General features: G+C 43.4%; 1 protein-coding gene across 3 annotated transcripts in view; it reads left to right on the top strand.

The window, feature by feature from the left end:
* The window catches only part of AP1G1 (adaptor related protein complex 1 subunit gamma 1), a 50,398-nt gene extending 36,274 nt beyond the window's left edge, over positions 1–14,124 (top strand). Inside the window, exons 12-23 of one of the 3 annotated variants that reach the window (XM_052797413.1) lie at positions 69–209; positions 891–945; positions 3,694–3,816; positions 4,152–4,238; positions 4,744–4,871; positions 5,481–5,585; positions 7,718–7,859; positions 8,310–8,436; positions 8,861–8,956; positions 9,193–9,353; positions 10,360–10,458; positions 12,865–14,124. In XM_052797413.1, coding sequence (XP_052653373.1) covers positions 69–209; positions 891–945; positions 3,694–3,816; positions 4,152–4,238; positions 4,744–4,871; positions 5,481–5,585; positions 7,718–7,859; positions 8,310–8,436; positions 8,861–8,956; positions 9,193–9,353; positions 10,360–10,458; positions 12,865–12,966 — 1,366 coding nt within the window. In that variant the 3' untranslated portion in view covers positions 12,967–14,124. Of the gene's footprint in view, positions 1–68; positions 210–890; positions 946–3,693; positions 3,817–4,148; positions 4,239–4,743; positions 4,872–5,480; positions 5,586–7,717; positions 7,860–8,309; positions 8,437–8,860; positions 8,957–9,192; positions 9,354–10,359; positions 10,459–12,864 lie in introns of all 3 variants that reach the window. The other 2 variants (XM_052797412.1, XM_052797414.1) reach the window with 2 other exon arrangements.
* The last annotated feature ends 246 nt before the right edge of the window (positions 14,125–14,370 follow it).

The following is a 14,370-nucleotide window of genomic DNA, read 5'->3' as shown; positions in this document are numbered from 1 at the left end:
ACTTGGTTTGGGTTTTTTTTACTTCACTAGGTGAAGATACTTTATTAGTTTTCTGTCTCTTGCCCTAGGCGTGCAATGGAACTGAGTTTTGCTCTTGTTAATGGGAACAATGTCCGTGGAATGATGAAGGAGTTGCTGTATTTCCTAGATTCCTGTGAACCAGAGTTCAAGGCAGACTGTGCATCTGGAATATTTCTTGCAGCTGAAAAGTATGGAGTCAATTTACTTGCTACTAATTTTTCGTACGTCCTCAGAATTATGAGCATTTTGTGTGTTGTTCTTGCCCCTCCTTACCCCCAAGAGAGAATATGTTGATCACCTCTTCTCCGTTTGCTGATCTGTGTGTGGTTTGTCAGTTTGAACCCACTCTGAGGAACGGGACACACTAGTGCCTTGGGACACAATAGCGCGTCCCATATGGATAGTCCTCCTATCACTAAACCAGTCTAGTATATGGATTTCTAATGCACTTTGGAACAGGTATTGTGCTGACATCCTGGCCCTGCCCCGCCTTCACACACACAAATTCTCTGTGGTTCGTTGTACAAGTGAAATGATCTCATTACTGTTGATCCATTGTAATGAGCAGCCTGACTTTGAAGCATTGTATATGCAAAGTATGGCTGCGCTGTATCGTACATTTATTATACGTTATTATACAGTATTATTCATTCAGATTTCCAATGTTGGCATTGACACAAAAAAGTCAATGTGAGGTGTGTGGTGGTTTGTTTTGTGGAGTTTTTTTGTGTGTGTTTTGTTGATGTCACCCCCTCAAGAAACAGTGGGCCAGGAAGTAACTGAATGGCAAGGTTCTGATAATGATGGGTTTCTTGCTGGTGTTGAAGGCTAGCAACTATTGCTCTAACATGTTTTCTTAATTTTGTCAGATATGCTCCTTCCAAACGCTGGCACATAGACACAATTATGAGAGTCTTAACAACGGTGAGTGAAATTGTGTCTCTTGTGTGTGACTATATAAAAATTTTTTGATTCTGTAGGAAATTACTCATTATCAAGTTGGAGTTGGCTATAAAGGCTGGCAGATAACAAATGCTACAATACACAGAGGAAGAGTACTTATATGCTAGTGACCCAAGGCAGCCAGTCAGAAATACATAAACTCAGTAAATATGACTGAGTGGTTTTTTAGATGAAATGTATGATTTCAGAAACACACAAGAATACAGTGTGTAGCATAGTTTTTCTACTGCAGTAATCGCATCAGCTCTTAAGTTGGGACAGCTCTTGTGCTGTCTGTGATTCCAATATACAGGGCTTTCAGGGGAGAATGAACACAGCCTTAAGTAACTTGTAGAGAGAAAGGGGGTGAAACAATTTCTTGGAATTATTCCAAGTTGAGCTTATGAAAGCTTTTTAATGAAACTGTATCAGCAGCCTTCTTGTTTCTCTTCTTTGGGTGCAATTATTACTCTTTACCTACTTGAATTTCTTCATAAACATCACAGCTGAGGTGGAACTGGAGTAGTGTTTTGGCAAACGAGGGAAGAGATTGATCACTTGGGTAGGCAGTGTGTTCCCTGAGGCAAAGGAGTGGGAACAGATTTATTTTATCAGTATGAGTGTTCAAATTTGAGAAGTTCATCAGGAAGCGAGTCTGGCTTGTGTGCTATTTTGCCACCCTGAAACAGAGAAAAGTAGATTCCTCTGAACTGAGAATTGACCTTCATTAGAAGGTTGGCTGTTAAAATTGCTCTCGGATGACTTCCTTCAATAAAGTAATTTCCTTCTCTTGGCTGCTGGAGAAGCCATTTATAAACTTGTATTTACGAGACTGACTACTGTAGACTCTTACAGATAAACATCCTTTTCAGTTTACCAAACTTAGGAGAACTAACACAGAAAGATGGTATCAGCCATTCTGGTGGGGTGACCCTGGCTGGACAACAGGTGCCCACCAAAGCTGCTCTATCACTCCCCTCCTCAGCTAGACAGGGGAGAGAAAATATAATGAAAGGCTTGTGGGTTGAGATAAGGACAGGGAGAGATCATTCACCAATTACCGTCACGGGAAAACACACTCGACTTGGGGAAAATTAATTTAATTTATTACCAATCAAATCAGAGTAGGATAATGAGAAATAAAACCAAATCTTAAAAACCACCGTCCTCCTACCCCTCCCTTCTTCCTGGGCTTAATTTTACTCCTGATTTTCTCTACCTCCTCCTCTCCAGCAGCACAGGGGGACAGGGAACAGGGGTTGCAGTCAGTTCATCACATATTGTCTCTGCCGCTCCTTCCTTCTCAGGGGGAGGACTCCTCACTCTTCCCCTGCTCCAGCATGGGGTCCCTCCCACGGGTGACAGTCCTCCACAAGCTTCTCCAACATGAGTCCCTCCCATGGATTGCAGTTCTTCATGAACTGCTCCAGTGTGGGTCCCTTCCACGGGCTGCAGTTCTTCAGGCACAGACTGCTCCAGCGTGGGTCCCCTGTGGGGTCACAAGTCCTGCCAGCAAACCTGTTCCAGCGTGGGCTCCTGTCTCCACGGGGCCACAGGTCCTGCCAGGAGGCTGCTCCAGCATGGGCTTCCCACGGGGTCACAACCTCCTTCAGGCTCCCTGCTCTGGCTTGGGGTCCTCCATGGGCTGCAGGTGGAGATCTGCTCCACCGTGGACCTCCGTGGGCTGCAGGGGGACAGCCTGCCTCACCATGGTCTTCACCGTGGGCTGCAGGGGAATCTCTGCTCTGGCACCTGGAGCACCTCCTCCTGCTCCTTCTTCACTGACCTTGGGGTCTGCAGGGTTTTTTCTCTCCCATATTCTCACTCCTCTCTCCAGCTGCAGTTTCTGTTGCCTAGTTTGGGGTTGTTTTTTTTCCCTTCTTGACTATGTTTTCCCAGAGGTGCTACCACCGTCGGTGATAGGCTCGGCCTTGGCCAGCGGCGGGTCCGTCTTGGAGCCGGCTGTCATTGGCTCCATCGGACATAGGGGAAGCTTCTAGCAGCTTCTCACAGAAGCCACCCCTGTAGACCACCCCCACTACCAAAATCTTGACATGCAAACCCAATACAGCCATCTTTGGTTAGCTTTGTTGACCTAATTGGGCTCACTTAATTTCCTTCTTTTTGCATGCTCTGCTCTGTGCTAGAGGATTGCCTAAACAGAACAGGTTTTGAACAGTATATATCTTCCCTTCAGTGCCAAAGCTGTGTGATTGTGTATTCCCGCACATACTTTCCTGGCCTTAAGGTGGGCTTTTCCCTCTGAGTTCTGTGTTCCTATCCTCTAGCCAAAGAGTGATATGCAGGCAAGTTCCTGGGTCCTGTGCTTACTTGGCATAGAGTCTGGCTTTGAGCTGGTGATTGAATAAGCTGCATTCTGCCCCCAGGGTGTCTTTGACTTAAAGCCTTCCATTTAACAGAGAAGTTTTCTGTGTTACTTTTTGTTCCTTCTGTAGCACAGAATTCTTATGTCCACACTCTTACCTTCTTGACAATTTCAGGATATCTATAGTATGGATTTCTCTGGGTATAGTTGAGTTCATAGGGAAAACGTACTGTCCTGTATTTCTACCCATCTGAGCCTGTGGAAAATCAACCATAAAGTGCTTGGGGATGAGGAGTTTGCTCTTTATTTCCATGCACATCAGGTGGCTTTGTGAAGGATATCAGCAGATGCTCAGTGTTACTGAGAAGTCAGATAGTGAAACCTAACAACAATTGTTCTTGCAGGCAGGAAGTTATGTTCGTGATGATGCTGTTCCCAATCTGATTCAGCTAATAACTAATAGTGTGGAGATGCATGCCTACACTGTGCAGAGACTCTACAAAGCCATCCTTGGTGATTACTCCCAGGTAATACCAAACACAACCAGCTTCAGTTTCATTGTTGTACTGCAATAAGCATGTTTACTAAGCATCTCAAGGTCAGTCAACATCACACTATCTAGCTCCAAGGGACAGATTGCAGAGGAGGCATGTCTTCTGTAAGTTCACATTCTTTTTATTTTCTCTAATTCTCTTATGGAATTCTTGATTGAATCAGATATTCCTGTTTCTTCTGCTGCAGAAGTTCCTTGGCTGGAAGGAGGGCTAAGCTTGCTCTGGGAAACGGTGATAGTTTAATTTGTCATACAGGCATCCATTTATCTCTGAGGCATCTGATTTTTTTCTTCTTCTTCTAACAGCAGCCCCTGGTGCAAGTGGCCTCTTGGTGCATAGGAGAGTATGGAGATCTTCTGGTGTCTGGTCAGTGTGAAGAGGAGGAGCCAATACAGGTATAGCTTGGGAAAGAACAACAACTTTATACCTGGCTAGGCTGGAGCTGCTTCATGCGGGCTATGTGAGGGGAATACTCACAATGGTTACTTAGCACTGATGTCTGTTATGGTCATGGACCCTGGACAGGAATCTCTTTCCCATGCTACAGGCATCGGCTGCGTAAACACTCCCTGTGAGGAGTGCAGCTACAATTGGCAGAGCAGTGTGGTTTCAGTGCTACCGTAGCTTGCAGGGTATCTGCTAGGGTCTTAGCTGTGTATTTTGGTGATAAACCTGCTTTTCAATGTGTGGAACAGGAACTGTATTTTAAAACAAATATAATAAGATCTCCACCTAGGTGTATCTGTCTCACACACTCTGAACATAACGCCACAGGCTCACAAACTTGTGGAGGAGGTACGACACAGCCATTAAGCAAGAGACAGGTTTTTACAGTATGCCCTGGAAGGCTTGCTGCAAAGCTTCTCTCTGTCTCAGCCTAACCTTTCTGTACTTTTTCAGGTAACAGAGGATGAAGTTCTTGATATTTTAGAAAGCGTCCTGATATCTAATATGTCTGCATCTGTTACACGAGGCTATGCTCTCACTGCTATCATGAAGCTTTCCACAAGGTTCACCTGCACTGTCAAGTGAGTTCTCATTGATGTACTGCACAGGGCTTTGTGGCAAATATGCTGGCATCAGTTGTCTTCAGTAGAAGTATTCCTTGGACATGTTGTGCTTCCATGGTTTACAAGAGTCATCTTGTTATTTGTTTTACAGTCCTCCTTTGCTTGCAGGGTGGAAGACTCCACTGATTTATACTGTTTTCTCTGTGGATGTACACTACTATGTAGGGACTTAATCCATGTTGCTGTTGCTTGAAAACTTTATGAGGAAGATAAGTCCTTACTTTCAGCAGACTGTTCTTTCCAGTTCGTTATTTAGATGATGGAGAGAAAAATAGCCTTGTTTCCTACCAATGGCTTCTCGGTGTGGGTAGTTGAGCATTTTTATGATATACCTTGTCTTGTGGTGGTATATTAATCACCTGCTGATGCTGCTGTGAAGGGGCAGTTCAGAAATGGATGTTGTGTAGATACTCCAGGAAAATAGCAGTGACTACTATTTTAAATGAGTTGCACAGGACACCTGTTGAGCAGAAGCCAGATAGTGTCTTCTGGATGACACATGCTAATCCCTTATTGCTGCTAATTCCATGGTGTGTTTGTTTTTGTTTCCCCCCTGCCCCCACACAGTCGCATTAAGAAGGTAGTTTCCATTTATGGCAGCAGCATTGATGTGGAGTTACAGCAGAGGGCAGTGGAATATAATGCACTTTTCAAGAAATACGATCACATGAGGTAAGTGCTGATGGGTTTTGGTGTTTGAAAAGGATCATTATACTCTATTCTGATCTCCTGTGTACCGCACTTTGTGCTTTGAGAGCTTTGCCTGGTGATTTTGGTAGGATTACAGAGGAACTAGAATTCCTCCCTCATCTATGGGGCTAGTGAGTGTTTTAAGAACTTAAAATATCGTGGGAGATTGTTCTGTGATCAGAGACTTTCTCTGCCAAAACATTTGCCCTGCTTTGAGCTTGAACTTGACTAATTTTTGCTTCTAGGTGTTGAATCTTAAATTTGCTAGCTGAGTAAGTGTCCGCAGGTAGCTTTTATCATGCTAGCATTACTAGAGTCATTAGGTTCAAATTGATTTTAAAACGTCTTTTGGAATAAACATGCAGAGATCCATTGACCTGTCCTTCTAAGCTGTGCTCTGAACTTGAAGTAATTATCCAACTGTTAATACTTTTCAGTTTTTCAGAACATCTTTTTAATTCACTGTATCTTCTTGTAGTATCTGTTTAAAATCTCAAATTCTGTATGCAAAGGCATAATATTTCACTGCGCCACTTGGCTTCCCTGTTCTACACTACATGAGCATGTTAACCTCCTTACACCTTTATCGTTGAGAGGTCCCCATTCATCATTGCTTTGCTCAAGTGATTGTTTCTTTACAAGAAAGTTAAAACCCTACTTTGTTGCAATAACTAAAGCTATAGTTCTTTGCAGAATAGTCATTAATCTGCAATAGTTAATGGTTGATACATAGGAGCACCACAGATTCTGTTCAGTGAGGATCATAAGATTGGAGGAGATCTTCTGGGGATTAACTTCATCCACCCTTGAAAACTTGCCATAAGATGCCATTGGATGGAAGAGCATCCATTTTAGAGTCTAGATGAGAGGACAGAGAGAAAATGGGTGCCACTTGATGAAATATTGCCTGTGTTTGTAAGAGCCTCTAAAGCTTGTTTCAAAGGCTATTCACAGTCACTTTTTTCCATAGGTACGATCCTATTCACTATGTGTAGGACACCGACATCCTTGTGATTTCCTCTTTTCTCTCCTCCCATGGGATCCATGCAGCAGCTCAAATTGTTCTTGGAAAAGTTGTGTTAATGAGCTAGGGCATGTGAGCTGCCTGGAGCTTCATGCGAAGCCTTATGAATGAGTTGAGAAAAATCTAGCATGAGAGGCTTTTGATCTGAGTGGACCATTGCAGACAGCAGTGTCTGGCAATCAGCTGGCTTTTGATCAGATGGCAGTGTACACTATTCATAGTTTTGGGAAGCATTACACTTCAGAAAAACATATGTGAACATTCAGTTTTACAAGAGAGCATCTGTATTTTTTTCCCCCCAGTGTATTCTGGTGTTCATTACAGTGTAAAGGTCAATGTTTAATAGTTTCTATTCGTTAAGGCCTTGTTCATGGTCAAAAATGTGGTCCATTGTTGGGTTTATTGGCACTGGAACACTTTTTCAGCCCAAAAGATGTGTAGACAGTGTGGCTTACCCCTATTACATGCAGTCCTTTGTGGCTTGATCTGCAAGGGTAGTGGCCTTTCTTGTATTACAGACTAGTTCTTCCTATACACGTTTTCCTAGTTTTTTGGTTTGATGTAAGGATCCTGGATCCCATGCCGCCTCTTCAGTCTCTGTATCATTTCAGGAGGGTACTCAAGGGCTGAACTTAATCTCTTTGGAAACTTAATTTGGCTAAATGAGAGCATTGTGATTTGCTTTGCTAACTTTTCACCTGTTCTAAGTGGTAAACCCTTCTGCAAAGAGAAGTCAAATGAGCTGACTCTGACTAAGCTGCATATGGAACAGAGCAGTCAAGTGTCCCATGTCTGCAGTTAATCCACCATTTCTCAATTTAATCTTTGTCTTGGGTTTGTTATCCTAGCCTCACAGTGGAAACTGTGTTAAGTACTAAGGGAAAACAGGAAGCAGGAGGACTTGTTTGGCTTTCAGCTGTTGACTAATGTATTTACACTGGCACAGAATGCCAGGAATTGCTTCTGACCACTCAAGTTGTCATGCAGTCTTACTGTTCCCCTGCATTGTGTATACCATCTCCTGAATGTCTGAGTATTTGGATTGGGATCCAGGAAGATGGCACAGTGTAACTATGTCAGCTTCTTTCAGGCCAGCCCTGCTTGAGAGAATGCCAGTAATGGAGAAAGTCACCACAAATGGCCCTACTGAGATTGTACAGACCAATGGAGAGACAGAGCCAGCAGTACTGGAAACCAAACCTCCACCCTCTGGATTGCAGCCTGCTAGCCAGGTAATGGAAACTGACCTAGGATGAGTTTCCACTGCATGTCAGACCACACTACTAGCCACTGCCAACAGTAAGCTGAGACCATCTCCTTGCCCCTCTCTGCCTCTTTGCTGGTGATGATTGCATCATCTTTCTACTCTAATGGCTCTAGTGTCAAGCATGGGTGTGTGGAAGAGGTCATTGTGGGGAGTGCAAGAGCCAGGTGTGGTAAAGCCATATATCACCCAACTTGTTTCAGTGTGCACGAACTCCATCCTTCTCTATTTCTGTGGTCCCAAGAGCATGGAAACTAGATCTCTTGTGGGGCATGGGACCATAGCCAAACTAAAAACCTCTCTGACTGGCCAGCAGCTCTGTTGGTCTTCAATCTGAGAGCAAGTAGAATCCATTACATTTGCAAGGGAAAGTAGCAGGAACCTGAATATGTAACTATTACATCCACTCTCTCATTAGGCAAATGATTTGTTGGACTTGTTGGGGGGAAGTGATATAACACCTGTAATCCCCACTGCACCTACAAGCAAGCCAGCCTCTGCTGGTGGGGAGCTCCTTGACCTCCTGGGAGACCTCAACCTAACAGGTGAGCAGGCTGCATCTCTTCCAAGTCTACATTCTCAGTCCTGGGGTGGGATGAGGGCTGGCTAGTTCTTCACTTTCTATCAAGTCCTAGTCTTCATGCTTTTTCTTACCAAGATCCATGTTGGCATACAGGTGGGAGTCAGGGAATGAAGTCACAGGTTGACTGTGTGTGATTAGCTGGTGAGATGAGCATTTTCACACTCCAGCCTGGGAATGCTGTGAGCCTTTCCAGAGAGGGTTGGAATATGTGAGGAATTCATTCCATTTGAATGCCTGCTAGCTTGAGAGGAGCCAGTGCTTGTTAATGAAAGCAGAGAAGTGGAGGATGACAACACAGATGATATACAGCAGTTGATCTTTGGAGAAGGAGTAATTACTCTTCATTTTGTGACAGCTAAGTAATAATCCTTCAACGTTTCTTGTAGGTTCTCCAATATCTGCCCCTGTGCCCCAGATAGCACAGCCTCCGTTCCTGCTTGATGGACTTTCATCACAGCCTCTCTTCAATGATATTGCTGCAGGTTAGGGACATGTAAATCCCTAGCCTAAGGTGCCACAGCACCCAACTAAAGAGGAAACAAGGGGTAGTAAAAAAGGGGGGGATTGGGAAGTGAAGTGTGGCACTGACACTGGAGCAGGAGGAGGGGGTGTGTTTAATCTTCAGAAGAGTTTGTGTCTGGGGTAAAGTAAATGTGTTCTGTGATGTTGAGAATGATCTCCAGATTCTGTAGGTCTGCTGCTTTTTCGTTTTCTACAGGAATCCCCTCAATTACTGCATACAACAAGAATGGGCTGAAGATTGACTTCACCTTTGAGAGGTCAAACACCAACCCTAGCGTCACTGTAATCACGATACAGGCCTCCAACAGCACAGAGCTGGATATGACAGATTTTGTTTTCCAAGCTGCAGTACCAAAGGTAGACCCACTTAGGTCAACTACAGTGATAGGTAGAGGGCCAGCTGCAAATACTTCCTGATCAGTGCCTTCATGTAGACAGAAAATTGCAGCATGGTAATCAAGGCTAAGAGCTGTTCTCTTAGTGCTCAGTTTGGTCATCTCTTTCTAGTCTGAAAGTAAATGTTATAAATGCAATAGAACACCGGTTCCTATCAGATTGGACTACTTCTGCTTGGACAAAATCTTGTTTTAAAATCACCACTTTCTAGGAAAGTTGCTAAACCACACACAGAAAAATGTTGGGTCAAAAAAAAAAAGTGAAGACACTAATCTTTCCCTTTATTCTTAGTTTCTAGGAAATACACCATGCTCTTTACAGCTATGAATACATGAAAAAAGTCTTTTGAAGCTATTAGCTGCCTATAAAAGTTTAAACGAGTCCCCACATGGTGATGAGTAGTGGTCCTCCTTTAAGCAGTGAATTGTCTCCCCTTGCACTTAGCTGCAGCACAAAATATGGGAGACAGATATTGCCTAGTTTATAATAGAGCAGACCATTTAAGCAGGGTTTGATTGGAATGTTCTTCAAGTTTGGGGAAAATACATTCACTTCTGGGAGTTTCACTTGTAGGAATTAGTGATGCTCTAACTTTAATTCGGATAGGTTTCATACCTGCTGTAGGAAGGAATTAGGGAAAGAATGGGACTCCTGAAGTTACAGGTGTGGTGAGCAGTCTTGACTGTTCCTCTGTGTGTGATACTTGAAACAATGCATCACTGCTGATCTTGGTATGCTACAGTAAGCCCCCACCCCCTAGTATTTGTGCTACCTGAATCTTACTTGTGTAGAAAGCAGGTGGACTAGTGAATATTTTGTTCTTTATAGGTAGGGAATTGAAGAACTGATTATTTGGGGCCAGGAACTGAACTCTTAATTTTCTTTGCTTTCTCTCAGTGCAAACAAAACACTTTTATGTTCTTACTTGATTAAGCATCAAATTGTTTTTTCTTTGCCCTTTCTTCAGACATTCCAGCTGCAGCTTCTGTCTCCCAGCAGCAGTGTCATCCCTGCATTTAACTCGGGGACCATCACACAGGTCATTAAAGTCCTGAATCCACAAAAGGTGAGTGATTCCAAGAACAGTTACTAAAGATACTGTCTTGGAATTGTGCATTTAGTGGCGGTCAGTTAGGGATGCATCTCTGATGAGAGATAGGGAGTGAGGTAGTGGATGATGTGTTTTTAATGACAGTCATTTTGGTTAGGGTTAGGAAAAAGTTATGAAACAGACAGGATGTCCTGGGCACAGGTTTGGCCTTCTATTTGGTTATACTGCTAAAACAGATTCACAGCTTTGCTATCTTCTTGAATTCATGAATGTCTTTTGCATTGGAATTGTTGTTAAACAAGTTTTTAGATGGCCTTTCTAGCACAGCTCAACCTGGTGTTTGTATGTGTTGTAAAAGTGATGTCTGAAAGGCAAGCACCTTGCCATATAAATATATTCAACATTTGTTCTTGCTTTCTACAGCAGCATTACTTGAAATGTTTGTTACACAAAAAATAGCTTGACCCATAATTTTCACAAAATTGTCTGTTTTCTCAAGTGGTGTCATTTGTTTTTAATGTGATGAGTGTATTTTTAAACAATTGATGGAAAAAATCTTTAGGTGTGATTTAATCATAATTCCATTTGGTTTACAGCCTTCAGAGGCAGGCTTCAAGACTGGGATGCAACAGACTTGAGGGGAGGGAGGGGTGTGGCCCACATGTCCTCCTTAAGAGGCTTTGCAAGTATTTAGATGGCATCAGAAAGAAAAATAAAATTGAAATCATGTATTTCTTCCTTTGTGGGACACCTTAAGATCTTAAACATCTTTAAGAACTGAAAACGTCTTAAGTTTTTCATAGCTTAACACTTACATACTGCTCTAGATGTTAAGTGTTGCTGCTAGACTGATGTGCAAATTAGAAGAATTCTCAAATCTCAGCCCAAGATTTCACTGAAATGGTTGTCTTCTAGTGTGTAATTTTTGTGGTTTCCGTGCCTCTCCCCTTATCTCTGTGTAGTGTGCTCCCCTCTGCCTATATTAAGGCACAAGACTAATTCTCTTGGTCTTGTATACTTCTGATATGAACTTCTCTGTAGTGCTGTAGAGCACCTTTCAAAGATCACTTTGAAAGTTATTTTCTGAACTTGGGAGAGTTTAGGAGTTTTCCTGTAAGATGCCAGAAGTTGCAATATATCCACCTCAGATGGGACCCACAAGATGAAATACACCTAGATAGTGGGATGTGTTCTTGTTGGAACACCAGAACTCCTATGAACGCTTCAGAATACAGAGTGTTTTACTACCCTCTTCTCTTGCCCACTGTTTTCTAACTCTTCCACCTCAGGCATTTGTGCATCTCTTACTGTCCTTTAGATTGCTACTGCCTCAAAGTACAGCTTTGCAAGAACCCTGTCCATGAGATAGTGTAGTTACCTGGAATACTCTGAGGGAGGCAACCTTGGAACGGCTTTGCTACTTAGGAGGTAGCTGTTTGTCTTGTGAGTGTTGTAAAAAAAGTCTGTTCACCTGGACATGGGCTGTCATTATGCTGGATTGAAACTGATGGCCAGTTTCCCAAAACAACACCAAATATAACAAAAACTGACACTGATTATATTGATCTATTAGTCATAAAGCATAGCTTCTTTGTCCTGAGGCTGGTTGGAGCAGTCATTGTCCTCCTTTCCTCCCTCTGCTATTCCTTTTGCATATTTCCCTCTAGATCTGGGGAAAAGAGCCAGAAATAGCCAACTTTTGGTTTTCCTTTTAGGGTTTTTGGGAAATGAGTTTTTTGAGAGTGAGGAGAATAGGGAACCTGGCTGGAGCATGCTGTGCTCTAGCTATTATTAAGGGCCACCTAGTATCTGGATGACAGCCAAATGACAAGAGTGTAAAACAACTTCTGAGCTATTCCATCATTTACTCACAGGAGGAGAAAAAGTTCTTAGAGACTCTGTTTCCAGTCTTCCTTAGGCTATTTCCTTCACAGTGCTACTAAGCTATGCAATACTTGAATTTTCCAGACTGCTGCCTCAAGTGAACAGCTAGTATGGGAATGACACCTCTCCCCGCGAGCCTAAGTGCAAAGCAGCAAAGTCCGGATCTGCCTCCTGCTTTCTTCCATTGTTGACTGGGATTTTAAGGCAGTTATTTTTGTATTTAAGGACTTAAGCGCTTGTGAGAGTAGGGCCAGTGCAGAGAGAGATATGGGTAGAAGCTGTGCTATATCTTTTCTGAGAGCTTGTACCTGATCTGAGAACTACAGCGAGCAATGAACATCTTGCCAGATTAAGCATTTATCGCAGTGTCATAGCTTACCCTGTACATCCTGCCAGCAAGCTCTTGTGGTGAGGAAAGGTCTGTGTTTTGTATTCATGGGGTAAGGGAGGGGAGCGGGACATGGGGTGATTCACTGACCTTTAATGGAGACCTGAATTTGTTTTGTGTTTGTTTTTTTTCCCCCTTTTCTCTTGTAGCAACAACTACGTATGCGGATCAAGTTGACATATAATCACAAGGGCTCAGCAATGCAGGATCTAGCAGAAGTCAACAACTTCCCCCCTCAGTCTTGGCAGTGAGGCTCTGGCACCATTCTTATTCTCACCCCACCCAATCAAAAGAACTCTGGGAAGAAGGTTGTGATCCTTGGCAATCCCCCAAACTGCACCATGGGCATGGGGAACAGATGAGACCTGCTGATGAGGAGGAATTTTCCCGAAGTGATTGCTGACTTTGAAGCATATCTGTTAAGACTAATCTCCTCTCCTCCGCTGATGAGGCTGGCGGCTTGTGGAGGCTACTGTGCACTCCCTCACATATGCATTCACAGCCAGAAGCAACATTCCCTTCTCGCCTCCTCTCCCCCCCACCCTCCCCTACCCCCCTGCAAAGAAACACAGCCTGGTTGGAAGAGAAGTCTGGAATTTCTAGCAGGGAATCTCTTCTCTCTGCAGCAAGTGAACAGCTGCCCCTTCTTTCTGCTGTCTTTTTCCCCTGGGGTGGGCAAGGAGTGTTGTCATTCATTACTAGCTGGATTCCTTCAGGCACTTTCATCTGGGGCTCAGATTTGGGACTTGGGGGATGTCAGGCTGCCCTGCCTCTTTCTTTTTGTATCCCCTGTGTCTGAAGCGGCTGGAGGCTTCTTATGGCCTATTCAGTGCATTACTGTATACACCCACCTCTTAGTTATGTGATACATACCAAGAGCAAGTTAGGCCTTGGGAGTTCATCTGCAAACCTGAGACAGTGCAGGAAAAGAGGTGCTGGGTGAGAGTTGATAAAATTGCTTTGGTGCTGTACTTGGAAATGAAGACCTTACACTTGAATTTTCTTTCTTTCCATCAATAGCTACAGCCATGCAGATTCACAGTCAGTCTTCTGTAGCTTCCCCAGAAAATGTGGTGATGTATGAGAGATGTAGAGATCCAAGGAGCAGCTGGTTTTCTACCACAGATGGTTTCAAAGCCTTTTAACCCATTAGTTGTGGTTTATGGGTAGAAAAGACATACTCAATTTTGTAGATCAGTCTTTGAGCAAGGGCTCTGTTCCTGCTGGGAGACTCATCAGAGACTATGCTGCAAAGTTGCTCTTCCCAGTTATTCCAGACCTTCTCCCCAGTTTAATTTCCAGAGCCTGTTGTAGACCCCCTGGATTCCATTTGAGTTACTTCTGACTGGGATATTTGTGTTGTATCTGTAATATTGGCACTGAAATAAAGACCATGCGGTTTAAAGAGACCTTTTCCCATTTTGTTACTTGATTGATCCTTGTAGTTTGCTCCTTGCTCCCCTTTCAGAGAAATGTGCTAGTTCAGGTTCGGACTGAAAGTAATTAACTGTTTTTTGAATGGAAGCCAGTCTGAGTATTTGGATCCAAAGATGTGAGGTCCAGTACTCTTCTAAGCTTGTAGAAAGCTGTATTCAGTTATGCTTCCTAGCGTGAACTGTTGTCGAGGTAGTACAGTTCTGTGAATTCTCATGGAG

Source organism: Harpia harpyja, chromosome 9 (genome assembly GCF_026419915.1).
Source record: "Harpia harpyja isolate bHarHar1 chromosome 9, bHarHar1 primary haplotype, whole genome shotgun sequence".
In the NCBI taxonomy this organism is placed as follows: Eukaryota; Metazoa; Chordata; class Aves; order Accipitriformes; family Accipitridae; genus Harpia; species Harpia harpyja.
Note: the sequence above shows the minus strand (reverse complement) of the source record. Positions and strands in the feature narration are given on the sequence as shown.